This window comes from Myotis daubentonii, chromosome 11 (genome assembly GCF_963259705.1).
Source record: "Myotis daubentonii chromosome 11, mMyoDau2.1, whole genome shotgun sequence".
Classification (NCBI taxonomy): domain Eukaryota; kingdom Metazoa; phylum Chordata; class Mammalia; order Chiroptera; family Vespertilionidae; genus Myotis; species Myotis daubentonii.
In genome coordinates, this window is record NC_081850.1 from 77,884,710 (window position 1) to 77,912,491 (window position 27,782).

General features: G+C 51.7%; 1 protein-coding gene across 19 annotated transcripts in view; it reads right to left on the reverse strand.

Annotated features, from left to right (window-relative positions):
- Nucleotides 1–2,210: 2,210 nt before the first annotated feature.
- The window catches only part of FNBP1 (formin binding protein 1), a 100,140-nt gene continuing 74,568 nt past the window's right edge, over nt 2,211–27,782 (reverse strand). The window contains exons 7-18 of one of the 19 annotated variants that reach the window (XM_059658306.1): nt 27,225–27,353; nt 25,890–26,036; nt 23,949–24,146; nt 22,843–23,025; nt 20,445–20,528; nt 17,748–17,762; nt 13,750–13,859; nt 11,966–12,098; nt 10,421–10,539; nt 10,035–10,174; nt 8,418–8,576; nt 2,211–4,793 (exon numbers count right to left, since the gene is read on the reverse strand). In XM_059658306.1, coding sequence (XP_059514289.1) covers nt 4,786–4,793; nt 8,418–8,576; nt 10,035–10,174; nt 10,421–10,539; nt 11,966–12,098; nt 13,750–13,859; nt 17,748–17,762; nt 20,445–20,528; nt 22,843–23,025; nt 23,949–24,146; nt 25,890–26,036; nt 27,225–27,353 — 1,425 coding nt within the window. In that variant the 3' untranslated portion in view covers nt 2,211–4,785. Of the gene's footprint in view, nt 4,794–7,865; nt 8,577–10,034; nt 10,175–10,420; nt 10,540–10,738; nt 11,001–11,965; nt 12,099–13,749; nt 13,860–17,747; nt 17,763–20,444; nt 20,529–22,842; nt 23,026–23,948; nt 24,147–25,889; nt 26,037–27,224; nt 27,354–27,782 lie in introns of those variants that run through there. The other 18 variants (XM_059658310.1, XM_059658307.1, XM_059658304.1 and 15 more) reach the window with 18 other exon arrangements.

Sequence of the window (27,782 nt, forward strand, 5' to 3'; positions counted from 1 at the left end):
CCTCTCCTCAGCCTGAGTTCCACAAACACATTCTCCCGAGGTCGCCGCTGGGCCTGACGCCCCTGGGAGCCTCTGGCTCCAGCCCTGAGGGACAGGACGCCCTTAGGACAAGCGGGAAGGAGCCCAAGCATTTCACACTCAGTGTGTTCAGGAAAGCGCCCAGGACGGTTAGGGTTTGACACCTGCCAGGTGAGGGTGTTTGGAGCCGGAACTGGGCCCAGGATCCACAGGACGGGGCAGGGCAGGGCAGGTCTGGGCCTGTGCGGGGGAAGGACAGGCACGCTGGGGGCAGCTGCTGGGGACCCAGAGAATCTCCCGCATTCCTGCTCCTGGGGGCCACCCGAGGAGGAGGGGGTGGAGAAGAGGAGCAGGAAGGGGAGGAGGAAATCCGAGTTTTCTCCCCAAGCATCTGGCCCCTTGGCTCTGAGGACAAAGGCACAGGGGCTCTAGTTCCTGCTTCTCAGGACCTTTGGCGCCCAGCGCTGTCCCAGCGAATGGGAGGTCGTTTAGGCGAATCGCTCAGTGTACCGGCCGCAGAGGCAGGGACACTGCAGAAGCAGGTCCTGGCGCAGGGTGGCTGCTGAGCGCCAGCTTGCCGCCTTTGCACTGAAATCCCAGGTCCCAGGGCTTGGGCCACCTGGCTCACCGCCTCCCCTTCTCAGACAAGTTGAGTCGCAGCCAGAGAGGAGAGGCCTCCTCTAGGCAAAGCAGGCAGAGGCAGGGACTGGACATGTGGGACGTCAACCCCCAGAGCTAGGCCTGCCGTTCACGCCACCCACCTCCCCTGCCCCTCACGCACTCAGACCCGCACCCCCATCTCTGCAGCAGCAGTTCACCTGGTTCCTTCTCCGTCTCTGGGCTGCCCGTGGATTTCACAATTCCAGAGACCCCTTTGCTTTAACACAAAATGGGGGTGCCCCCTTGAATCCCTACCTCTGCCCACTTCCATGTTCCTCCTCGTCACCCAGTGGGGGACCCAGTTCTCTCCTAGCATGAATTCCTCTCCCACTAGAGGGCGCCCCTGCCCCTGTGTGCCCAGCAGCAGGGCCGGGTGTGGCGGGTGGGGAGGAGGGGCCGGGTGTGGCCTGGCGCCTGGAGCTTCCCGGACCTCCCTGAGGAGCCTGACCCGCCGGTCTGCTGGGTCCAGAACCTCCGCGTCAACCAGAAAACCAATCCTCCGCTCTGGCTCAGCGTGGCCCCCGCCCGTGTCCAATCCCAGCCGGGCAGGGAGTCACCAGAGGCAGGGAGAGGTGCCAAACCCCTAAAGGCTTGAACCAAGTCGGGCATAAGGACGGACACGTGCAGCCCAGACGGTGTGACTCAGTGTCCTCGGAACCAGAGGGCCACGGTTTGGTTCCTAGTCAGGGCACACGTCTGGGTGGCGGGCTCCATCCCCAGTGCGGGGCGTGCAGGAGGCAGCCGATCCATCATTCTCTCAGCATTGATTCCATCTCTCTCTCCCTCTCCCTTCCTCTCTGAAATTAATTCTTAAATTTAAGTTCATAAAAAAAAAAAATAGAGGGGCTCGCACATTTCAGACCAGAGACCGGTCTGTGCATCGGCGACATGGACGCCATGGCGGTGCCTGGAGTAGCTGGGATCAGCGCTAACGTTTGCCAGCTGCTGCCCGGTCGCCGCCTGCTCTCCCGACGGCCTCCTGTTCCCACAGCAGCTCCCAAGGCCGTGGCGTCCTCACCCACAACCCGGAACCGAGGCCCAGAGAGTGGGGACAGGCCCAGGCAGCACCAGCGGAGCCTCACGGAACCAGGGCTTCTCAGCCAAGCTGCCCCCAGGTGGGCTTGAGCGCTCCTGGCACAGATGCCTATGAAACGCCCCAACCCCCACAACAGGGCCCCTGAACCCCTAAAGGTGCGGCAGCTGAATTTGCAAAGAAACATTTCCTGGTCACCACAAGCTTCCCTGAAACCCGTGGACTCAGGCCACCTGAATTCCGCCTCCCGGTGCGGGGACAGCTTCCCCTTGGGGGCGGGAGAGCTGGCCCACAAGCCCCGCCCCCAGCAGACCGGGAGGACCGACCAGTCCGGGTCCCCAGTTAATGGGGTGAGAGGTGCGGACCAGCCCCAGCCCCAGCCCCAGGGACTCTGCCTGCTTGGGTGACGTGTCACCTCTGTGCAGCAAAGCACTCCGCGCACCGCCCCAGGGAGACTTACTTAACACCGAGGGCTAACATGGAGGCACAGGGTCCGGAGAAGCCTTCCAGCGGAACTTTATTTGGTTTAATCCCATCTCCAGAACCTTGGCAATGGCCGTGCCCAGGCCGCGGTGCCTCCACAGTCAGGGTTAGTGCAGCACAAACCAGCCGTGGCCAGGTGCGCCCCGGCGGGTGAAACAGCTTCGGGTCACGGTTTGGGTGACAGAAGCACAGGAGGCGGAGCCATGACCACGTAACATCACGTTTTCTGTTCGGTAAACTTCCTGTGATGACAGCTGCTGCCAAAGGCAGGGGAGGCCTCCGTGCCGCTGGCGACCTAAGAGCTCCCAGGCCCAGACGAAACCCTCACGTGGGCCGGCCTCCCTGTGGTTTCCGTCCGAGAGGGACAAGCGGGGCAAGGACATGTCCCTCTGTTTCAAGTCCTTCTCGGGACAGGCTCTTTAAAGATGCGTCCTTACAGGATATCTAACGTTGGTGGAGTGACAGCAGCGGGTCTGAGGGAGGCGGGCAGCACGTGGGGAGGTCCAGCTCCTACACGAAGTGGACGCTCCTGCGTAACAGACGATTCCACGGGGGAGGCCCAGAGTCAGTGACACCCGGGCTGGCGGACAGTCACCTCCTTCCTGAGCGGAGCGCGGAGGGGCAGGCACCCAGGTCACTGCTGAAAAGCGCTCGTCCACTGTCGGGCGCAGGCGGTGCGGACGGAAAAGATAGGGGCAGGGGACACAGGACACAGCGTATTCTACACCGAGCGTAACAGACGTGAAAAGGACAGGTTGCTGCAGCGTCTCCCTCCCCCTGGGCTGCAGGAAATGACTGTCCTGACCCATTAGGAGATGCGCTGCACATGCACTGGAGGCCCTGGGATCGGTTTTATGAGCCGTCACATCCGTGTGCCCTCGAGTGGCCCGCAGACAGGTGACACTCGTGGATCCTGGAGACCAGGTCACCCGCCCCGGAGCCTTGGGCAGAGCTGGACCGCCTGCCCCCGTTAACCAGGCACCTGTTGGTTTGCAGGGATGCGGGGGGTTCTGACTCCTCTCACCTTTGGCATCCTGGCCTTTGCTGCACTGGGCTGCCCCCTCTGCAGGGTCCGGGCAGGTGGTGTGAGCCCGGGTCTAGCCCCACTTCTGGGAGGAAAGAGCGAGAGGGCCCAGGCTGGCCACTCGCTCACCCGAAACCTGAAGCCACTTTCTCTTGCCCTGCTCCCCAGGCACTCGCTCGCTCAGGGTCCCAGTCATCAGAGCGTGCTGTGTGGCCACCCCTAGTTTGCCGAGAGGAGCCATCTTCCTACTGGCCACAGGCCCACGGGCCCACCCCTCAGGACCTGCCCCCCGCCCCCGCCCTCCGGCTCCTAGGAGACTTCCTTGTGTTGGATTCATGAATGTCCAGAACTGAGGATGCTCGAGGTGACGCCTCGCAACCCAACGCCAAGCAGAAGGAAGAGGCCCGATGCCGTCCCTGAAACTCCCGGCCGGTGACCTCTCGGCTGCTCTGCACCAGAGAGAAGCCCGCCGCCCTGGGCGTGAGTGGCGGCGCGGCCTCACGGTTTCCCCCGAGAGCAGAGGAAGGAAATCAGCCCAGGAAGCAAAGGCAGGGAGTCCCGCGTCCGTGTGGCCCAGAGCACATGGCGGACACGGAAGCTGGAGCCGCAGGGTCACTCGAAGGACAGAGCACAGGCCTTGGGTGACGGAAGCGCTAAATCCTAGAGATGAAGATCTTGGAATCCAAGAAAAGGGGAACTTTCACTTTGCGACGAGCTAATGCAGAGGTGTGGCGGGTGCTCCTCGGTCACCAAGTGCCACAGCCACAGTTCTCGGGGACACGGCCCTCGGCCCCCGCCCCCTAAGGGTGACACAGGCAGGACAGCAGGGTGGGGCTGAGGGCTGGAATTCGACTTCCAGTGTGGACCCACTGAAGGCAGGGCCCCAAACAAAAATGTGCATACATGTGTATACACATGCATGTACATGTATGTGTGTGTGCATTGTGTGTGTCCGCCCCAGTGCCCGCCACTGTCATTCTCAGGCTGTGAAGTGTTGCAAGGGCCGACACTCAGCATGAGGTGAGGAGCCGTCACCAGAAAAGGCCCACCGAAGGCTCAATGGACTTGGGCAAAGGTGAGTCTTTTCTAACGTAAACGCGGACCACGTCACGGACACCGGGCGCGCAGTCCGCCTGGTGGGTCCGACCCTCTTGTCCAGGTTCTGTCGGTCTCCCTGGGAGACCAGTGGCAAGGTTTTCACAAAAGGCACAGTGTGAACCGTGGACGGGCCGGAGCAGCCAGGAGGACTGAGGCCAGGGCCGGAGTGGGGGGAGGAGGGAGCCGTGTCCAGCTGCTGTCGTGTCCTGCTCGGGGTGGGACTGGGATGGGGACAGCTCTGACCCAAGAGGTGGCCGGAGGGGCATGGGCGGAGCGGGCCATAGGAACATGCTGTGGAAAGAAAAGAAAGCAGAGGCAGGCAGCTGCACGGCGTGGGGGTCCCTTCGGCCCGAAGACGCGGCCACTCCGCAGCCCAGCCCGAGTGCACGGTTCACAGCCAGGCCTGTGGAGACAAGCAGACCGGAGGGTTTCTCCTGGGAAGGCTCCCGGCTCTGGCTCCTTGGCCACCTTAGGAATCTACAACACAAACAGAAAGAAAAGCTGTTAGAGAGGGGGGCTGAGGTCAGGAGCGGGCACGGGGCACCGCGCTGGGGGAGGGGGGGAGAGGGCAACCTTAGAGGGATTGGTTACCACCGACACCACCGATAAGGAACTTTCACGGTTTGATCTCCACGCTTTCCTCCAGAGAAGCCCGCCCAGAGGGTGGCAGCACCCACCCACCCAGCTCATCTTTCTAACAAGTTCTGTTTTGAGAGAAGGAAGGTGACCGGCCTCCCAGAATGAAGCCAGGAAGTGAGGCCCGGTTCTCAGACCGCGGTGCCCGGTCCTTTAGCGTCAAGTGAAGAGGAAGCGTATCCCGGATGTTTATCACAAACAGTGAAAGTTCTTCATCTCCAGGGGGAGCAGAGAAACCAGAGACAGACTCAGCCCTCAGGTGCACGCAGGGTGGACACGGGTGTCGTCGGGGAAGGGCTTGCCAAGGGCAGAATGTTTAGGAAGCATTTGGCGAGGACATTCCCAGGACCGAGGACGAGAGCACAGTCATTTTCTCAGAAAGGTACAAATCACTGGACAACACGGAGAAGAATCCGTTTATTAGAGGCGGTACAGGTACAGCGGAGAGGAGCCAGACAGATTCTCTTCTTTCAGGGCGAGGAGAGAGAGAAACGGTCACGTGGGCCGCATTCAAACAAAACTTACTCAGAACCCAAGCGTCTACCCTAGCTACCGACAGTCCTCCGGCTTCCCCCGCGGTTACAAAAACAAAAAGGTCATTAGGCAGCGGAATCACCAATAAAACAAACAGATAAAAAGAGCAAAACGTTAAAACAACGCATTCAAGTAATCCTCGCAGCTTTTAAGTTGCATATACACACGTGTTGGGGGAGGGCTTATGGACGTACTTCACAGAAAGCAGTTTCAAAAACAAAACCGTAAGAGCCGAGAGTCACAATCCAGGGGCCCACTGGGAGATACTCTAGTCTAAATATTTTGGCAGTTTTTAAAGGGTCACATTGTAGACGCCACACATGCGCGAAGGCGAGAGTGCAGACAGAAGGGTGGCCCCGGGGTGGGTGGGTGGAGGGCGGGCGGTGCCATGGGGGAGGCAGGGGGAGGCGGGGTGGGTCTATGAACAGGGAGGGAATGGCTTCTGCACACACGTTACCAACAGAAGCGCTAAAGGAAGAGGAGAAAGCTTGATAAACAAGCTGAGACTTGGCTGCTTTTGTCTGAGCAGATAACTAGGGAAGAAAAAAAAGTATGCTTTGGGCGGAAAGGGACATTCCTGGTCCTGGGGGAATTGCTCCAGTGAACTGAAACTACGAAGTATCACTGTTGAGTCAGTATTACATCCATTCCTGGGCTATTGAGACAAAGGGTACAACTTAATAATTTATGCACCCAAACCGCTCCTCCCGAAAACCAACGGGAGCTGTTTTCTGAATCGAATTTGCATACCACTAAAGGAAAAACAAACACAACAAAAAACAAAACAAAGGGAGAAACTTCACGGAATACCACGCTGTTCAGGGCGGGCTTGTAAAAGGCTAAGCGGTCTTGCCCCATTTAAGACTTCTGCAATGTTGAGGGTGCTTTCTCCAGTAGCTCATCGGCTGGAAATGAGGTTACAGGCCCTCAGCTGTGACCTCCTCCTGCCCATGAAGCCACAGCCGTGGTCTAAGGGGCGGCTGGTGTCTCGCTGCCTTGCTGAGCAGCGGGGAGAACCCCGAGAGGGCTGGGCTCAGGCTGCGTGCCGTGATCGGTATAATAATTCTGAGGAAATTGGAATGACAAAGTTCTGTTTAAACACTCAGGCTGACCCATCGGTTTTCTGCCTTTGAGACTGTATTTCAAGTGTGTCCCCCATGACCACTGGGAGGCTCTGGGTGACAAGACCCACTAGCTTGGCAAGCTCCCGGGTCTGTGTATTTAAAAATAAAAAGCATTTTTAAAAATCAGGCTGTCATTACCTAAAAGCTACTAAATTCCACCTCGGTGGCCCTTGGGAGCAATGGCTGCGAACTTCCTGCTGGAGTCGGGTCCTGGACTCCCACCCGGGGCGCTGCTGTGGCTTTAAAAATCAGCTCCCAGTTGACTTGAGCTTTTTAAAGGAGCCCTCAGTGTCCAGGCAAGGAGCTCATTTCCCATTTAAAGGACACACATACTTTCCAAAGCCAAGCGAAAGGGGAACCTGCATGCACACCTTCATTCTGAGCTGCTGTAGCTATCCTACATGATCGCAGGGCGGATTCTGGAAATGGGCACGAACACTGGGCTTGGCACCGCCTGTGCACGTGACACTCACCGCCTGTCCTGCCAACTTCGAAATGCAAATCCCCATGTGACCCAGTTTCCTTGGAAGATGGTGAAACGGTGTATTTGATTCTGGCTACAGTTAACTGAATGAGGCCAGCTAGCAACTCTAAAACAATTTTTCAGTCCACCCACACTTGGGGGCTTAAAGATCCCAATGATTTCTTTTAATCCCCCCTTTAAAAAGTGAGGGATGGGGGCTGTGTCCACACCTGGGGAGGGTCAGCCGACCACAGCTCTACTCGCCACACACCCTCCGACAGGACAGAGCAGAGCCAGTGCTGTTTTTACAGACGCTCCCCTAAAGGGCACTGGCAAAGCTGACCGGCTCTGTCAACTTCGGAGGGGAGATCGAGAGTCGCGTGTAAAAATCAACTGGGGCCCTGGCCGGTGTTGCCTGCTGGTTAGTGTTGGCCCACACACCAAAGGGTCTCGGGTTCGACTCCTGGTCAAGGGCATGTACCTGGGTTGTAGGTTCCCTCCCCACCCCTGGTTGGGGTGTGTGTATGAAGCAACCAGTCTCTCTCTCTCTTTCTTTCTCTCTCTCCCTCCCCGCCCCCGCTTCCATTTTCTCTGAAAAGCAATGGAAAAAATATCCTCAGGTGAGGATTAACAAACAAACAAACAAAAAAATCAACTGGGTAAAATCGACCAAACTTTTCCAGATTTCAGCTGCTTGTTTGGGATCAAATAGACATAATAGGATAATCTCGATGATCTAACAGTGACCTTTACCAGGTTTAGGTAGAATCACACACTTTTGATACCAATAAATGAATCTTCTACTTGCTTCTTTATTCAAGGAGGAAGAGCTTTTATTTATGACTTCCTCCAAAGTGAATGACTGTAAAATGTAACAAACTAGCATAGTTCAATGTACTAAGTTACAGAATGTAACCTCCTATGGTAGTTCCATTGGTGGCAGGCACGAGATACAAATGAGGGCTGGATCTGCTGCGCCAGGGGGTGTGTGGCCTTTGAAACTGGGAAATATTGATTAGAAGCTAAAAGGCAACTTTTTGTTGTTATCTACAGATGCTGCCGGAAGGAGAAGTGTTTACCCGACTTCAAATGACACAGCTGTAAACTGGCAGTTGGCAGCTTTCCACATAAATGCCATCAGCAAGCGAAACTCGATACTAGTCAAGACTAGCCAAGGAATTCGGAGCGGCCCCGACGCCGCGAGGGCGGGAGCCAGGCTCTGCGGGCGGCTCTCCGGCCAGGCTTTTGAAGAACTGCCTGGAGCAGTCACAGTTGTGGGGAGAAACAACTCCAATTGCTTTTAAAAAGTTTTTAAAAAGCTGTATTAAATATAAGTCTTAGCACCTTTGGCATTTTTGTCCAAATACACTTCGACGTATGAAGTGGGGACATAGCCCTCTTCGTCTTCATTTCTCCGAATGCGGGTCCACCCGTCGCCTTTGTCTTCCTCTATGACGTACAGCGTTTCTCCTTCAACTACTGAAATGGTTCCTTCATTCTGACCTGAAAACAAGATCAGAATATATGAGGTTTACGGGCAAACAGGAGCTTGGTCAGGAGACAGGTGCAGTGAAAGTAGAGGCGGGTCCGCAGGTGCCCGGTCCTGCCCCTTCCAACAAGGCGAGGAGCGCCACCTCCCGCCTGGCTAGGCCGCAGGGACTTTCCCGGGAAGCCTTTGGTCCTCTCCGTGCCTCTCCCCCATCTTGCTCCTCTCCCTCCCTCCCTCCCTCCCTCCGGGGGAGAGTACTCCCAGGGCTTTGGTCACCCCCCCCCCACCCTCCCCCCCGCCTTCCCCAGTCTGGCTGTGTCCCCAGAGAAGGCTCCCACTCCGGCCCGAGCACATCTGCACCTAGCGTTGTCCTGAAATCTGAACACAGCGGACGGACCTGGGTTCATCGCTGCTCCCTCTTCATACACCCCCGCCTCTCCCATTTCAGCGGCGTCTCCCTTGTCCCTCACGCCTCGTCTTTGATTTCCTCCCGCTTTGCTCCCACTTGCAATCAGCCAGGAGTCTGAGCAGCGTGTTAGCTGCGGCATCTCTGCGTCCGTTCCTCCATCAAGGCTCCCAAGGCCGTTCGCTAAGATAATCTCCGGGACCAGCCACCACTGCCGACAGCCCTTGGAAAGGCGCCTGGTCAGGGGCGGTCACGGGTGTGGGTGCTTCAGACATGAAGTGAAATTGGAACCCTAACCTGGCCCTTCCCTTTCTTGTCACAAGGAAAATGCGCTTACGCCAGGCCTTCCCCACTGATCTCACTCCACCCTCCCACAGCTTCGCCACAGTCTGCAGACACTGGGTCACGGTTCCTCAGTTCCAGACAGCCGGCTCCCCTTTCCAACCATCATCCTGTTCTAACTGCTCATCCACACATGACAACAAATGTCCCAGGTCCAGCTCGGTCAGGCAAGCTCTCTCCCAAATCCTCTCAATACGTCCTCAGTGTTTGCCGCCTACAATCCAAAGGTGTCCTTTCCTCTCCCCCACCCCCATGGCACTGCCTACCTCTGGTCTTACATTCCTCTCTGACCACCTACACACCTGGGCTCAGCCACCCTCCTAGGCCTGGTCCCCAGTGCCCCTGCCGTCTGTGCCCCTCCCCGGAGGCTGAAGCTGCCCCCTAGACACAACTCTGCTTTGTTCTCCGGGTGGACCCACACCGCACTGCCTGCACCCCACCCCCTGGGGAGTCTTCTCAGGACAGGAGTTCTGTACATATTGAACGAATGCAGGAAATAACCATACTCCTTACTCTGCTGCAGTTACGGTAAGCTCCACGAAGGCTGTTCAATTACATGGGCCAAACGGCAAAATACACAGCCAGGACCCTGATGATGATAACACCCTCAGAACAAAAGGGAGTGAGAGGAAGGTCTGGGGGGCTCAGCAGAAAGGCAGCCACAGACAGGGCGGGTGCTTGGACAGCTCCGGACAGCGGGGAACTCGGTGTCGTGAAGCGTTACCGTCGAAGGTGTAGAGCGCTTTACACGTCCCGATGGCGGGCAGCGGCTCCTCGTCGTCAAACTCGTCGTCGAAGTCCGTGGCCAGCACCTTCACCTCGCTCTCCTGGCTCTGCTCCTCCGTGTAACTGCCATCCGGGCTGCTCAAGAAAGCAAGCACACAGCAACTATAGCAACTGAGCGGGAGGACGCCGCTCGCCTGCGGCGCGGCCCAGAGCCGGCAACCAAGACCATCTTAAATGGTCCCCCGTGGAGCCAGAGGCCGTGCGTGGGAGACCCACAGGCCCTCATCACAGAGGCGCTGGGATCTGCGCTTAGGCTCGCGTCCAGAATCAGAAGCCCCAGTGCAGCTGCGCCCACCCGAGGGCAGGGCCGCGCGGATACTGTACCTCTCCCGGGCCTGCGCGCAGTTGTTGACGGCCGGGGCCGGCTGGGCGTCGTACAGTCCGCTCTGCCTGCGCTGCTCGCCGCGGGCTGGGAGCCTGCCTTCCACCTCCGCCAGCCAGGCCTGGGACAAGAGACACAAGAGACCGGCTGAGGCCACCCCGGGACCTGGAAGCCCGGCTCGGTGGCCCTGGGCACCAAGGCTGATGGAGAGGGATGGGCGGGGCCCCCACATATGCACTTCAAGGCCGCTGCTCCATCCCTTCCCAAGGAGCGGAAATGGAAAGAACATATTTAGGTGGGGGGGTGGGGGGGGAGAGGGGGGTGGACCCCGTCCCACCCCTGGGCTGTGAACAGCCCTATGACTTGGGATAAGTCACTTCTAGTTCCTTCTGTTCCCAAACCTCTGTGACCCAGAGGTCACACTGGGAAACATGAGGAACTGCCACACTTGAGCACTGACTCAATTTGAAAGCCACACTTCCCTTTCCCAGTTTTTCCGAGTGTCATTTTTTCATAGCGAAGAAACGTGCACATAGGACATCAGAGTGGACAGTTACCTTCAGCGACATTTGAACTAGTTCCCTGCTCATGAGGCAAAAGAATACAAATGGCCAGAAATGGACATTTCCAGGTTCTAAACACGCAAACATCCATCGCTGACTGACAGGTTCTAGAAACAATAAAAGCCCACAGCTGACCCCTCACTGACAGACACAACCGATTCGGACGGCAAGGATCCATTCTTCACTTATTTTCCATGCTCTGAGGTCTTTAATATGAGGGCGAAAAAAAAAGGCTTTGTCCCTAGAGAGGGTGCCTCTCTCGCTAAGACATGTACTACGGTGTTTTCAGAGGCCAGTGTTTCCTGCTCATTTGTGTTTCCTGCTGGGGTGCTGGGTCCTCTGAAGGAGCAGCATATCTCAATCCACCGTCCTGATTTCCTGGGACGAGGGCGGGTCTGTCCCCAGTTACACTCTGGCAATGTGAGATGTTGCGGAACAAACTTCACCACGTAAATGAAAAAACGACACTGTAGCCAAACAACGCCTTCCAACGGTGTCAGGAAAGGGACACAGTATAATGGGAAGTGCTGGGAAGCAGAGCGCTCGGGGGGACAGTGCATTCCCTTTACCACAGGTCTGACACCCGCCTTCCCAGGGGCAGGTGTCCCATGAGAAAATGCTGGTGTCTGAACCCGCAGGCAGCTCACGACACCCATCCCTTCTGCTTCCCCCCCCCCATCAGCTTTCCCTTTGTCTTTTTTTATGTGTCTTTTTCTTTCCTCCCTCCCTTCCTCTCTCCCTCCCTCCTTCCCTCCCTTCCTCCCTTCCTTCCTTCTTTCTTATTTTTAATAATTCTTTATTGTTGCAAGTATTACAGATGTCCCCTTTCCCCCCATTGATCCCCTCCAGCCCGTGCCCCCCCCCCCCCCACCCCGCAGGCCTTCAGCACCCTATTGTCCGTGACCATGGGTTCTGCATATATGCATACAAGGTCTTTGGTTGGTTACCTCCCACCCACCCACCCTCCCAACGGCTTTTTCATACCTCAAACTTCTGGGCCTCGAGCCGCAGCTTGTCTATATTTTGGATGACTTCCGTTAATTTGTGGTCCAAACTGGCTGGGTCTCCCATCTGAGGGTTCTTCAGGTACACGTCCTTCATCTTGGTGATGGCCTCTCTGGAAAAAGGGAGCAGATGGAGGGAGAGGCTGATGCCACCAGCCAGTCACATTCTCCGATCACCCTGGAAACCACATGACTGGGAGACGGGTTGGGAGTGTGGGTGGGAAGGGAACATTGGGGTCAGCCTCCCTGAAACTTCTCCTTAGGAACCCTGCTCCCCGGGTCCATGTCATCCAGAGACCGATATTAAAACTCCAGCTGCCTTCTCGGGATGGGCCCTCCCCTTGCCTGCAGCCAGTAAGACATATAAGTCAATCCAGACAAAATCCAAGCATTTCCACGCGCGAACGCTCCTACAAACCGAAGCTGTCGCTGGCCTCCTGGTTCTGCGGGTTGCAAAGTGTTCACGTCACGAAGAAGCCTGGCTATTGCTTTGGAAATGTTATTACACACTATTTCAACTACTAAGAAATGGAACCCAGCCCGGCCGGCGAGGCTCAGTGGCTGAGCGTCGACCATGAACCAGGCGGTCACGGTTTTATTCCCGATCAGGGCACATGCCCAGGCTGTGGGTTTGATCTCCAGTGTGGGGCCTTCAGGAGGCAGCTGATCAATGATTCTCTCTCATCATTTATGTTTCTATCTCTTTCTCCCTCTCCCTTCCTCTCTGAAATCAATAAAAAAATTTTTTTTTAAAAAGGAATGGAACCCACAGTTGGTATCCATGGCAGGTGGGCCACAGGGCCCCAAAGCCGCATTCTGTGGACCCCACACCTTCCTGAGACCGTGTTTGGGAACCACACACCGCAGCCTGCACAAGGGGCCTACACGCGCACGCATGCTCGGCTCGGGCTCTGCCCAACACCAAAGAGCTCGGGGAACTGGACTCTGGCTTAGGGGGCTCTCAGTGGAGCTTGAGTGGTTAGCAGTTTAGAGCAATGAGAAATCTAAGCCAATGATACAACACAAGACTGAGCCATGGGAAACAGTTTAACTGAAAACACAGAAATATCGGGAAGAGAATTCCTCGCACCTCAGCCGGTATCCTGCCGGCCCCATGGGCTTCTGGGAACCGCCTGCTCCCCCTGAGGCCACCTCCCATTGGAGCCCTCGGCCCACGGCACTGCCAGCCCCTGACTGGCTCTCCTTCCTTTTTCTTCCCAGCATGCACCATCCCCAACATCACGTAATTATGCTTATTGCTTACTGTCTGTTTCTTCCGACTAGAAAATATGGAGCCGCTACAGTGGGGGCCTGGAGCAGCGCCTCCCCAGAGCAAGGACACGCTGACGCCCTAGGGCTGGGTGTGTCTAAGGCACTGTATTTGTTTTCTAGACACCATCCAGCGCTCTACAAAGATAAGCTGATTGTGACTGACCGTGAGTAGGAAGACAAGGACATTTTGGACCAAAGCTAGGATGTGGGGGCAGGGAGAGGGTGGGGTCAGGCCACTTTTCTCAACCTCATTTGTATAAAAAAGCTCACCTACACACTCACGATAAAAGAGATAATCCTATGTAGTTTCTTCCCCAAACTCAGAAAAAACCTACAGATGAAAACATGCCCCAGTTTGTAACAGTAGCCCAGCAGGCCAGCTCAGACACAACATGTGCCTGAAGCAAGCACTTCTACTAAAATCTAGGCTAGGACTTCCCGTCTTCCCAAACTGAACTTGGTTTTCTGAAGGACCATATCGATCCACTCTACCTTTGATCCATCTCCTTCTGAATTTCTCTATTTAATTCGTCAACCTTCTGTTGGAGCTTCTTTCTTCTCTGTTCGGGCGGGAGGTTGCTGAAGTCCTCGGGCGCTGCACCCTGCAGACCGAACAGAAAGAGGCCAGGGAAGGCCGGTGGGCCTCCTCGCACACAGACGGGGAGGTGGCCAGCAGGGCTGGTCCCCAGACACCAGGGCGTGCGGACATTTGTGAAATAAACCCAGCCCTTTCCCATGACACCAGCCGAGGCAGAATCCGTGCATGCAGACCAGTCCCCAAGCCACTGCGAGCTCCGAGCTCCGAGGCCGCGGCCACTCCCAAAGGCAAGAGCGATGCTGCAGGAGGGGAGGGCGGAGGAAACACTCGACTCGACTCGGGGAGGATCCAGACCAATCTGAGACGAACCTTCCCTCTGTCTCAGTGTTGGTGGCCACACTGAAGTTTAAGGCTGTTTCAAGTTCAGGTTTCTTCATAGAAAACAGTGCCTGTTGCAGGCACTGCTCCCCGAGTCTGAGTATTGCTTCCCGTCTCTCCCCCAGACCCCAGGCCGAGGCCAAAAGTTTCCATCCCGAAAAGTGACATGGACAGCGAGTTCCTCAGAGAATGTGGGTGAAAAGGGTTTTGTTTATTTTAAAAATAAAACCTCCTCTCCCCCCATGCACTCTTGGCCCTCTGCCCCTGGAGGTCTGGGTGCGCCTTTGGGCCATCATTAGGGTAACCTCGGGACATGCCTCAGAATCAGCGCCTGCAGGGTGTGGAACCGGCCTCAGCTGCTCTCCTCTGTCTGAGCATATTTTCATATCTCGATTCCCTTTCGAAAACAACTGCTATCATCCCTCCGTGTGTGCGATTTAAGGGGAAAACACCAGCAGCGAGCGTCTAGACTTACATACGCTTCGCTTGTTAGAAGCTCAGTGATGGTTATCAAGTCCTTTCACTTAAAGAGGCAATTTTCATAAAGAAAGAGAAGTTTATTCGATGACCAGGGCTACGCCAAGGGCTTGAGACAAGCGATGTTCCTTTGGAACAGATCACACAAAGGCAAGGCCGGCTTGGGGAGTGGGCGGGAAAGAAGGGACCTGGATAATGTCACTCCCGAGTCGAGCTGGGTTTGCCGAGCGGCTTACACGGGGGCTTGTGACCCAGGTTCCTAGGCCGCTTGTGCTAAATGGCCAGGCTGTGGGGCTGGAAGTGTGACTCAGCAAATAGTTCAGCACCAGGCCACACAAAGGCTAGTGTTCTCAAAGCCGTGTGTGTGTGTGTGTGTGTGTGTGTGTGTGTGTGTGTGTGTGTGTATGACAGAGAGAGAGAGAGAGAGAGAGAGAGAGAGAGAGAGAAGTAAGATGTAAGACCACAATGGAAGTGACTCTTCCCTAATGCCAAATCAAGGACTCAATTCACCTCTAAAACTAAAATGAAGCAAACTAATCTCCAGTATGAAATAACCGGCTGTTTTTCCTCCCCGTATACCCTCCTGCTCTAACACCTAAAACCCTGCTTTTCAATTTGCGCGATTCCATCGCTTCCGAGAGCTCAGCGGCTTGTTCTCCGGCCGAGTTTACGTGAAGCAAATCAGCACATGACCTAGAAGCGAGGTCTGCGCTGTTTGCTCTGTCTTGTTCCTCAACAGAACGCAGTGTGGGATCCACTGCATCAGAAGGCAGGCGCTCCAGCAGGTGGTCGACCCGCGGTCGCTGATGGCATGAGCCTGACTCTGTGCGGAGGCTGAAGAACTGCCTACGGTGCTGTGAATGGCCCGTGTCCGCACTGTCCTGCACAGGAGCTGCACGTGGCTGCTGAGCTGGTGGAGAGTGGCCCGTGCAACTGTGGAACTGAATTTTAAACTTTTATTTCATTCTAATTAGCTAAGATTCAAATAGCCCCGGGTGTGAGTGGCCACCATATTGGGGACACAGGCCTAGATGAACAGGTGCAAGACTTGCATGGGTGGGAAAACAGCTGCAGAGACTAGTGTAAGCAAAACACACTGTGCCTGTGACTTGCAATAATGAATTCGTAAATTCTTCCCAGCGGATCAGGCGTCAGTCTAACTGACCCGTGAGGCCCCTCCATAGATCGCCTACGTTTCCGTGTTGTTACTTAAAACGAACCTCGGTCACTATGGCTCCCACAAGCCTGGTGCTGATGTGGAGGCTCAGGCCAAAGCTTCTTCTGGATCCGGAGACACAGGGCTCCCGGGAAACCTTAGCAGCCCTTCTGCCCAATGAGGCGTCCAAAGCTCCTTTATACAATACCCTGACCTAGGATTCCTGTTGCCACGAAGGCGTGTCTATTTACAGCTTTGAGTCAGAACAGAGGTACTGCAATCTCAGGAAAACCGGGTACAGAGGACCAGGGCACTGGTCTTGGAAGGAGGGGCCACACACACGTGCATGTTAAATGAGGAGACCCTGGTTTATGGCTCCCGTGACCGAACACGTGCCCCGAGCACTCCTCCCAAGCAGACGAGAGCAAGCTGCTTCCTGAGGCTGGAGGTTTGGACCCCCAGCCACGTTGGGTGACTTCGCTTTTTTATTTGCTTCAAAGTGAAGGTCTACCCATGATCGGCAAACGGCGGCTCGCGAGCCACCTGCGGCTCTTTGGCCCCTTGAGTGTGGCTCTTCCACAAAATACCACGAGCGGGCGCACGTACAGTGCGATGGACACTTCGTGGCCCATGCGCAGAAGTCGGTTTTCGGCCTGGGCGAGTCTATCTGGAAGAAGTGCTGTTGATACTTGGCTCTGCTGACTAATGAGTCTGCCGACCACTGGCTAGGCAGCAACTCAATGCCAGGTGGGTAGAATGATTTCTATCTCAAACCAGAAAGACTGCCTGACAGATGGCCTTCTGCTGGGGGCACCGCAGCAAAGGGCACGTGAGGGCGAGGAGGCCCGGCGTCCGAGAGGCCCTGGTTAACCGGTGCCGCTCCCGGATGCCTGCCACTGAGGAACGCGGTTCCCATGTGCATCCGGATCTCCCCTTCTTGTCCTTAATCAGGACTTGGCTCAAGATTCTTATCTCAGCCCAAGAAATGTTCTACTTAATAAAATATTCATTTTCTTTAGGGCTGTGTCATCAGTTGCCAGATACTGAGTCAGGTTGAAAAAATTCTGTATATACGCAGATGCATACACACTTACACACGCGTGTATGTACGAATCACCGTGAAACAGCATCCGCATTAGCAACCGCAGAGCACAAGTGCTCATCTGGCTCCTGGCGGAGCTGTCACCGTTATCACTGGCCATAGGTCAGGGTACTGTTTGAGAAGGTAGCTCACACACACCTGACGTGGAGCTGTGGGTTGTGTTGGTTAAGATTCTCTTTTAGTACATGGAGTGATTAGTTTTGTTCACGAGGGCTGTACAAGTAAGGAGAAACAACACGGAACACTGAGTCCATCAGCTGGGAGGCAGAGGCTCTGCACGGTCCACACATCACCTGGTGGTTTCTCCAATCAGCTAAGCACAGGCACCAACGCATTTAAGAAGCGCCCTGGGGAGGTCACGGTTCTCCGTCCGGGGGCCGCTCAGACCGGGTGTGAGCCTGGCATCGTTCCTGCGTTTGTCATGGGCTCTGTGGCTCTCAGGGAGGAGCATCTTACAACGATTACATTTACTTTTACTCTAAATGAGCCGATACATAGACTCCCCGTGACTCAATGTGTATGTTCATATTTAAATAAAGAACATGTGTCATCATTTTAAGGCTCCTATAGTAAAAAACAAACACCATAACCGAAATCAGGAGTTAAGCGTTAATTTTCTTAGCAACTTGGAAAGATGAAGATCTGTTAGGAGATCTATTAGATTCTCAGCCTTCGTGCTATGAAGGTCTAAGTCTAACAAAGACAGAGCCACGGCAGCACACACAGGAGAAGCACAGGCCAGGGTGAACGGCGAAGGCAGGAGGCACGGGGCGGACACCCAGAGGACACACAGGGGAAACCTGGTTAGACCAGGGCATGCAGGGGACAATCGTGCTTACCAGCTTGAGAGAAAGCTTCATGGACAAGTTCAAGGGGGTGACGGGGAAAGAGAGAGAGAGAGAGAGAACACATCAGGAGAGGAACGTGGTCAGCCCCACCGCGTTAACATCGCAAATCCACCTGCCGCTCCGTGGAAATGGCTTGGAGCGGATCTGTGCAAAGTTCACAAGAGGGGCCATCCCCACCGAACCTCCCCTTAGCTGCCGTGTCGCCAACACAGAGCACAGATAGGAAGGCAGGGTTTCTGTTTGTAGTGCTGTGGGGCCCCATCAGCCCGGAGAGAAACGAAAATAAGTCGCTGGCATGTAACGATCATAAAAGACAGCCTTTTGTTCACCAAACTTGCTGCAGACTAGAAGTCTGAGAAGCAGTCACTTCCACAGCATGCAGGTTCTATTTCCACGTGAAGGAAATCTGATGAACAGGAACGCTGGCGTTTCTTATAGGCACGTGAGCAAACTCTCAGGCTGCTGAGCAGCAAACCAAGGACTGGAAGCTGCTCTGAGAAACTGCCTCAGGAGCCAGGAAGCCTGGGCGCCGGGCGGAGGCAGAGGCGGCCGCCTGGGCAGGGTGGCCTCAGGCTTTCCATCCGCTGAGCCCTGCCCACAGGGGGTGCGTAGCACTTGGGGAACGAGCAGGAGCAGCTGCTCTAGAACCTGAGCTTTGGGAACTAGACGGCCACTGGTCTCAACAGCCAAGGCCACTCCTGGCCGGGGCCTCCGGGGCCGTCATCAGGAGCCTGCAGCTGCCATCCTGCCGGGCCTGCCGGTGAGCAAAGGTGTAGTGATTACTGGGCCCCAAACAGACAAAAAGGTCTCTCAAAATTCGGAGAAGAAACACTTGGTTCTGCATTAATAGGTGAGACCTGCTCTGTGGCCATAGAAGCCAATCTGACAGTTCGGTGCCTCTGAGCTGCTGCCAATCCTGGGGGTTCAGGCAATGGGGAGGGGACCCAAAACTATCTCGGAGGCAAAGTTTCACAGAAAGTGCCCTTTCCTTTCCATTAGGAGGCGGGAGGGTGTTCAAATTCCTCAACCAGATTTAGAAAGTCTTATTCTGAAGACAAACTCGATGTCTACACTTCTCTGTAAACAGGCTGTGTTTCAGAGAGATCATCTGTCGGAGGAAAAAGCAGACTTTCAAGGAAAGAACTTGGGGGGAAGGTGCAGACAGCCGTGGCTGTTCTGTGGGCAGCGATGGTGGCTCCCTGAGCCGCTCCTGTGAACTTGGCACAGACCTGCTCATCACAGTTTGAGTCCTTTACAGACAACGCTCATGGTGCACAGAGGGAAACTCTGCAAATACCTTCCCCACAGAGCACACGGCCATAGACGGATGTTTCTCGCACATTCCCGCTCAACACCGCTGCCTCAAAGAGCCTGGGATTGGACCTCGGCAACTATCTGCTTTCTATTCAGCTACTTCTGTTTTTCAAAGTTACAGTCTTTCTTAAGCATTCTAGAATACAGGATCCTGCCCTGGCCGGTGTGGCTCAATGGACAGAGCGTTGGCCCTGTACTGAAGGGTCCCAGGTTCGATTCTGGCCAAGGGCATGTATCTCGGATGCATGTTCCCCAACTCTGGGCTGCGAGCAGGAGGCAACCAATAGATGTGTCTCTCACATTGATGTTTCTCTCCCTCTTCCTTCCACTCTCTCTAAAAATTAATGGGGAAAATATCCTCTGGTGAGGATTAACAAAAATAAGTAAGTTAAATAAAATATAGGATCCTAACATCAAAACAAATAGCCTAAGAATATTGCCACTTCATAATAATAAGTCGTTAGGATTGAGAATAAATGCCAGTAAAAATAGGAAGTACCAAATTCTGGGACACATTCCATTTTCCCGCCATCACAGTACTCGCTACTGCTTGAAACGATTAGGAACCGGTTCTTGGTTCTTGGTCTTACGTTGTAAGCCAGCCAGTTAGATGTTTTGCAATTAGAAACCGAATCATCTGCTATGGGGACGTTTTAAAGGCTGCGTACGGTGCGTTGCGAGGCCCTGGAGTACTGAAAAGCTGTCAGTGTCAGGTGACAGTTATGGAGCCTGGGAGCCATGAGGTCAAGAGCACATGAGAACAGAGAGCTAGCGCATCCATGTTACCGGCAGTCACAGGTACTAACCTCAAGTACAAGAAAGGGGACCACGGAAATAAACACCTGAGCAAGGTGTGCGAGGGCCACAAAGTCAGTCCATTCCTCTGACCTTGCGCATGCTTCACGGATTTAGGGGGTTCTCCAAGCTTTATGGGGTGACTCCCTTAGGGATCATCTGTTGCGGGTGTGGAAGTGGATGACCGGGCCACACACCTGTCATCTGGAGGAGCGTCACCCTCCTGTGACCACGCTCGGCAGCTGCAGTTTATGGGGGAATCCTGCCTAACATCTTCTCAGGCTGCAGTCACCCTCCATGGAAAGGGGAAAAGCCAAGCTCCGCTTACTGACATTTTTAGGATTTCGTTGTTATTGGGAAGTTTGGTTCCTTTTTGCATACAAGTTTCCCGGATGAAGTAGCCCGGGGCTGAATTTATACAATTAGACTTTTTTCTCCCCGGCTGTCCGGCTCTCTCAACTGAGACTTTCATTTCTCGGTGGAAGCCTACCAGAGCGCACTGGGTCCCCGGTCTTGGTGGTGGCAGTGGGGTTAGTGCCTGTGCCGGGACTGCGGGGCCTGGCCATCACATACACTTACAACATAGTCCCTAGCTTCAAAAGCATACGTGGGTCTCCCTATCGTCCTCTTCTTGAGTTCTTTGTGGAAACAGAAAGACTCAGTCTGCCAATAATCAGCAAGAGAACAGGATACAATGAATAAATTGCAAGTAACCATAGGATTGTAACATCTGACAAACAATGGGCAAGGATTTTCAAAATCATTTGAGCAAACTTTGGTGGCATTTCCCCATATAATTAACTCTAAAACATGGGACAAAAAGGTCCGCACTTTAGATTTAGAAGTCCTTTGCTCAGACCGGAAAAAGAAATTCCAATTTAAGACAATGAAATTACACTTTGTCGATGGGGAATTGAGAACATCCTACTTAGGGTAGAGATGAAATAATGGTGAGTAACGCTCAAGGGGCATGCCAATCTTTAAAGATGTTCAATGAACCAACATTTTCTTACAACTGTCACTGATTTGCAACAAAAAAGATTTTATCCTGTGTAATTATTTAGAAGCAAAATTGGCTAAGAAGTGTTTGCACAAGATTTATACATTCTGGTACAGCAACTATTTCAATCTGGATCTGACAGCTGCAAACACGATACATTAAAAGACACATTGAAGTCACAGATTTGTCATCTTTCTAGGATACCTTTCCTATCTGAGTAGTCTTCACGCTCAAAAATAGAACACAAAATTGTGGCAAGGACTGTATCATTCTAGTCATGTGCCTTCTGTTCTGAAATTGCTTTAAAATCAAATTTATTCCCCCAAACTTCAGATTTGTTTTTTGTTATGAATTTCCTAATTCCACTTCTATAATCTATTTCCTTTATCTTTTTTCCTTCTCCTTTTGCTTTCTTTTTTTGCACTGCTACTTCAGATTTGAAGGGACATCAAATCTGACCCGACTAATACAGAGAAACAAAAATCTGTGTGTGCATGTGTGTGTAAAAGAAAACACACTCACCATTTAGGAAAATTTTGAACAGAGGTTTGCTGAACATAGAATTGAGGGGTAAAAAATAAAATTCATTGTGCTAATTATGGTTAAAAAAAAGAGAGAGAGTGAGTGAGGAGGGGTCCTTTAAATGATCAAAATAACCAGTTCCCTATTTCACTGTGTTTTTGTGTGTGTGCTTAAGTGCTATATTTTTTTCTTGCCATCTTTTTCTTACAGTTACTGATCACTGACATTCTTGGGTCTTTTCCTGAACACTGAGAGAACCCTGTGGTCTTTGTCCCTTATTTTAAGTTATCTATGACACAGTTACCCTCCTTTTTACACAGAAGGAGGGACAGCAGGATTTATGTTTGTGCAGGAACATCCCACGGCCGCTGGGCCGCAGCTGGGTGTGCGGAGGCACCCACGGTTACTCCTGATAACCATGCTTATTTATTCCGTATAAAGGGAGGCGGGGCAGCTCGGACGGACAATTTAGATGTATTCAGATGCCGCCAATACTTCATTCCAACCTTTTCTAACTGCTCTCTCCTCTGGGTTACTGTGACTTAAGCACATGCAGCCGTAATGAGACCGCCCACCTGAGTCTAAACCACCCCCGCAAGGAGTCACCAGTGTTATAACAGGTTCTCTCTCAGTGCGGATGTCACAGAACCCCAGCCTGTGAACAGGCCCCCTGGCTTTAACTCCTGGCTGTCCATCTTCCTAACTTTACCTTTTTATGCCTCAGTTTTCTTATTTTTCGTAAAATAACCCAAGTAAACGAGTGTGGAGAACAGAGTCTGGCATGTAATAAACACTCAGTAAACGTCGGTGGCTCTTCACCATTTAAAGATGTCGGTGGCTCTTACTTCACCATTTAAAGATGTCGGTGGCTCTTACTTCACCATTTAAAGATAAATACCACATCAGGCCTTATCCAGTCGGACATTCTATGGGAATTTTTATCAACATCTCCTCCGTTCACCAGAAGAGCTGAAGAAACCACCGGGACCCGTATCTCCCCATCGGACCCGGAGGCAGGGCTCAGAGAGGTGTCCTTGTTACCCTCACGTCGTTTCAGTAATTAATTATTAAGGAAATACATCCCGACTACACAATGAGTTCTAATTCCTCATCTCACAGGGCGCTAACTTTAGAAACTGAATCTTGAGTTTCCCTTTTTTGGTAAAATCAGGGTAAAATATTAATGACCTAAGTGTTTTAAAAGGGAAGCGGAGAAAAGTCCTTCTGGAATGCACTGAAGACAGAAAGAACTCTGGGCGGGATGGCTCCTTCCAGTCACCCTGCCTCCTTCCTCCTCTCTTCCTCCTCTTTCTAACTGCCTGTCTCGAGTCACAGGTCCTGACTGCTTTCCGTGGTGGGAAAACACACTGAGTTCATTCACAAACAAAACGAGTTACGCAGAGCAAACCATGCAACCAGAGCCCACGCGAGAGACAGGGTTCGGGCAGGACTTACCCCTCGCTTTAGGCTCCTGAAGCAGTGGATTTTGGGTTTGGAGGTCATGAACTCGTTGAAGCGATGGGAGAGGGGTTCCTTTTGCTGCTTGGGAGACTGGGGGCCGTTGGGAACAGCAGAGGGTGAGGCAGAGGCAGGGGGAGGAGGGGGAGGCTGATGGGGGGATGTTAAAAGGGACATAAGCTACGTGTAAGAGATGGAGCAGTGACAGTAAACATCAGAGACAAGAAGATAAAGACACAAAACAAAAATAAGCATCAAATAATAATTGAGATCCAAAGCAAGTAAAACACAAACAATTAAATATTTAGGCCATGGTCCAAAAGAAAACATGGGAATGTCAGAATGAAGGACAGGATGAAAGTGGGGTTTTTAGTAAGTAATGCAGAGAAGAACAGCAAGAAATCTTTGACAAGCAGCCCATGCGGACTTTCACATGCAAATTATAGTTCTAACCAGTTACTCTAGACCAGTGTAAGCCAGAAGGGTAAACATTTGGAACCACCTAAACTTACACAGCATGATGGGAGAAAACGGAAGACCTTAAATGCTAGGGCTGGAAAAACAGCAAGATAGTTTTTTTTTTCAAATTACAGAGTAAATATTTTAAGGGGAAAGCAGTCATGTTGCCTCGATCATATTTTATCCCCAGGTTAATGCCGTCATGCACCTACGTGTTACACTATAAAAGAAAACGGAAAATGTTCATGGATCCAAGTGTTAGCACGAGTTCAAAACCAAGTTATTAGCCCACGGAAACCGTTGCAGGTAGAGATGCCGATAAGTGGTTACAGGAGTCTGCACCCTCCCCTTCTCCAGCCCACGTGACCAGCCGTCTAAAGAGCGAGAGGCGTGATGGGAAATGGTGAGGTCAGGCATCTGTTAGTGTGGGTGACAATGCATCTGAAATTGGACAAATGGCCATGGCAAAGGTACCACCACCAGAAAGAAGACTGTTTTAAAAGAAAATAGCACACTGGCCTTTTTTTCCCGGTATTCTAAAGCTACAGGTTTAGGACCCTAGTATTTTTTTTAAGACTAGAAGATAAAATCAAAATCTGCACACTGTATCAAACTCATTCACACCAGGTACCAACCGCCAGTACCTTGTTTTTCTTGATGAACGGCCACAACTTCCCTTTGGGTTTGCCCCCGAATTTGGGCTCTGCTTTGCCTTCTCCTCTGGAATTGGAAAGGCTGTTTTCCGACACGGTGCGCTTCATCGGCTGTGTGTAATCCTCAAATTCGATATCTCCGGGAGGCTCAAACCCCGACTTGTAGGCCTCTATGACCAGCTGTGAGTCCTGAAATTATACCCATCACACACAAACACATTCAAATACATGCAAATGATTTTTACACAATGAATTACGTTTACTGCATAGATGTTATTCTCAGGAAGCTACATTAATTGATAAGAAACATTTTTTCTAGTAATAACTTTATCATTAGAAAGAATAATTTTTTTAAAATAATTAACAGTATTTTAATATCATTAATATTATCTTTTTTTAAAAAGATATTTTATTGATTTTTTTACAGAGAGGAAGGGAGAGAGATAGAGAGTTAGAAACATCGATGAGAGAGAAACATCCATCAGCTGCCTCCTGCACATCTCCTACTGGGGATGTGCCCGCAACCCAGGTACATGCCCTTGACCAGAATCGAACCTGGGACCTTTCAGTCCATAGGCCGACACTCTATCCACTGAGCCAAATCGGTTTTGGCAGAAAGAATAATTTGTAACACTATAAGTTGAGTTGAGGTTTGAAGATACTTTCAATAACCAATTTTCTGCATTTGGAAAAACAAATATTAACTAAGAACTTGGCAAGCCTGGCCAGTGTGGCTCAGTGACTGAGCGTTGACTTATGAACCAGGAGGTCATGATTGGATTCCCGGTCAGGGCACATGCCCGGGTTGCAGGCTCAATCCCCAGTGTGGGGCATGCAAGAGGCAGCCGATCAATGATTCTCTCTCACTGTTGATGTTTCTATCTCTCTCCTTCTTCCTTCCTCTCTGAAATCAATAAAAATAAAAGAACTTGGCTAAAAACAGAGAAATTGGGCTATTATAAGCAATTCCCTGAAAAAAAATACAGTCACACAAAAATCTATTTCCTATCAGAAGTTCTTAAAGCAATTTAGCATACACAAAGTCAGAGCAAAGAGTAGATGACCTCTCTAATTTCTCGGTTCATTGTGATGCTAATTTATTACATAATTTTACTTCATGTATATATTGCTCAGTCTCTCCTCTGCTAGAAAGTAAGTTCTTCTCCTTCTGCTCCACCGAATCCCTAGTACCTAGCTGGCACCCGGTGTGCAATGAAAATGTGCTGGACAAATCAATGCACCGGATGCCTACTCCTCGGCGTGCATTCTGCTAGGCACATCGGGGCAACAAGTCCTCAGGGGGCTCAGAAAGTTACAAGCACAGTGCCCCAGATAAAGGAGTCCATGCACAGATAAAGTATTACAAAAACACGAGTGATTGGTAATAACATTCTAGCTCGATGGTCATCTAATTAAAAAACCCACAAAAACTAGAGAAGATCATTTGAAAGGATTTCAACTGATTAGCCGTAGTTATTGTAGTTAAAAGGGAAACCACCATTCTGACATAACCTTGTGAGGTTGTAAAATTTCAAGGAAAAAGACATTTCCGAGCTTCTAATGTAAGAAATTAAAGTCGGGCTTCAGGGAAGTCAAGATTGGAGACTTAACTTCTAAACCCACCATTACTATTTCCCTTGAAAGGCCCTCTCCGCACAGTGACGCGCTGGTGACTGTGGACACTGTACACAGGTGATTAATCCGTGAGACTGGCGTGATTTCCGTCCATGAGCCAGGCACAGAAAACCACCCAAAGCCTTTGAGCGAACTGCAGATGCAGAGACGCATGGAAGTAAAGGGTCAGTGGTGATGGGAGAATGGGAGGGGCGCTCAAAACATGGAACACCCAGACAGCGCGGAAGCAGCTACTGTTGACACCGAGAGCAGCGGCCTGTCACGAGAAGGTTGAATGAGGTCACCTCCCATACTTACAGTTTTCTCATCAATGCACTCGGCCGCCTTCACTATTCCATCCAAGCACTTCCCAATGATTGGAATCACCTGCCGGTCGACCTCCGCATAGGTCTTCATGGATTCTCCGAGTCTCACTATCCTCCGCTCCTCCATCTCCTGTATTTTCTGTAACATCAGATTTTGTGTAAAATTCATCTGCCCACGGCTGTCATTTAACGGTGCTGTTTTTCAGCAGCACTGCTACCATGAGTCAACTGTTCAGTAAGCAAACAGGCCCATAGGAAGGGTTAGAGTTAGAGCAACTGTAAGGTTATTGCTCCCTGTACATGCATTTTATGAACTGGTGGGCTGCCCAAATGTATACTTCACACAATTCCACTCCTATTTCAGCAAGAATCTCAAACTCAGGTACTTTTAGTATTAACACCATTTGGTATTAGATTTCACACATTTCCTTCATCTCGGACCCACTGCTTTACCCTTTACCAAAAGCACAGTATTTGGTTAACTGTCTCAACCCAAGCAGGGCTGGGGTGTAACTAGCGCAGCTTCCTTCTGCGAGGTGGGGGGCTCTTGTTCGCGTGCGTGCAGACGCTATGAAGCTAAGAGCTATTGTTTTTTCTACAACTGCACTTGAGGTTGTAAAAGATTCCCAAAGTGAGAGGACATGTGTGTATCTTTTTTGTTTTGTTTTGTTTTAAGGCTTAAATATCTTTTCTCATACCATTTTTGAAAACATAAAGGAGTCAAAAGAAAAACAATTCGAAGAACTGTCACCTGTTCAAATCTTACACCTATGAATGCTAATTGATTCCTAAAGTTAAGTTGGCTTTTTTTAGGGGGGGGAGGGGGGGGAGCGGTAACTAGAACGGTCCTTTTAGCAAAGGAAGCATTAATTTAAGAATCACAGTTCTGCCCTAACCGGTTTGGCTCAATGGATAGAGCGTCGGCCTGCAGACTCAAAGGTCCCAGGTACGATTCCGGTCAAGGGCATGTACCTTGGTTGCAGGCACATCCCCATTAGGGAATGTGCAAGAGGCAGCTGATGGATGTTTCTCTCTCATCGATGTTTCTAATTCCCTCCCCCTCTCCCTTCCTCTCTGTAAGAAATCAATAAAACATATTAAAAAAGAAAAGAACCACAGTTCTAGACTGTGGGGCAAACCAAGGAAGCTACCAAGGCTACTGATGAATCTTGAGATGAACAGTTTACTTCGTTTTACTGCGAGTCTATGTCGGAATGCTCCACAAAATGACTTGGATTAGAGGAAATTGAGAATTATATAAATAACTTAGAATATAACCAGCAACCACAATCCCAAAGCCACACATTTCTTAGAAAGACAAACTGACCTGGAATATGTGGGGAATGTGAGTGTGGTAATACTCGCGCTGCTCATGGTTGAACTTCTGAAGAATCGATGAGTAATCAGCTTTGCTGTCCTCTGCCATTTGGTGACGTACTTGAGCTTGTTGTCGTGCCTGGGGCCAAAACAATGAGAATATCCCCATGTTTACAGAGATCAAATGAAAGCCTAGAATTGCGAACCGGAGGGGCTGGGCTCAAATTTACCTCAAATGTGTTGTATTTAGCAGGTGCTATATTTTTAAAGATTATAGTTTACAGTCCACATTATTTTGTATCTGTTCCAGGTGTACACAGCATAGTGGTTAGACAATCATACACTTTACAAAGTGTTTCCCCTGATATTTCATACCTACTTGGCACTGCACACAGGTATTACAGTATTATTAACTATATTCCAAATGCTGTACGTTACATCCCCATGAGTTCTGTAACTACCAATTTGCATCTTTATTTTTTATTGATTGATTGATCTTAGAGAGAGAAAAGAAGGGGGGGGGAGAGGGAGAGAGGGAGAGAGAGAGAGAGAGAGAGAGAGAAACATC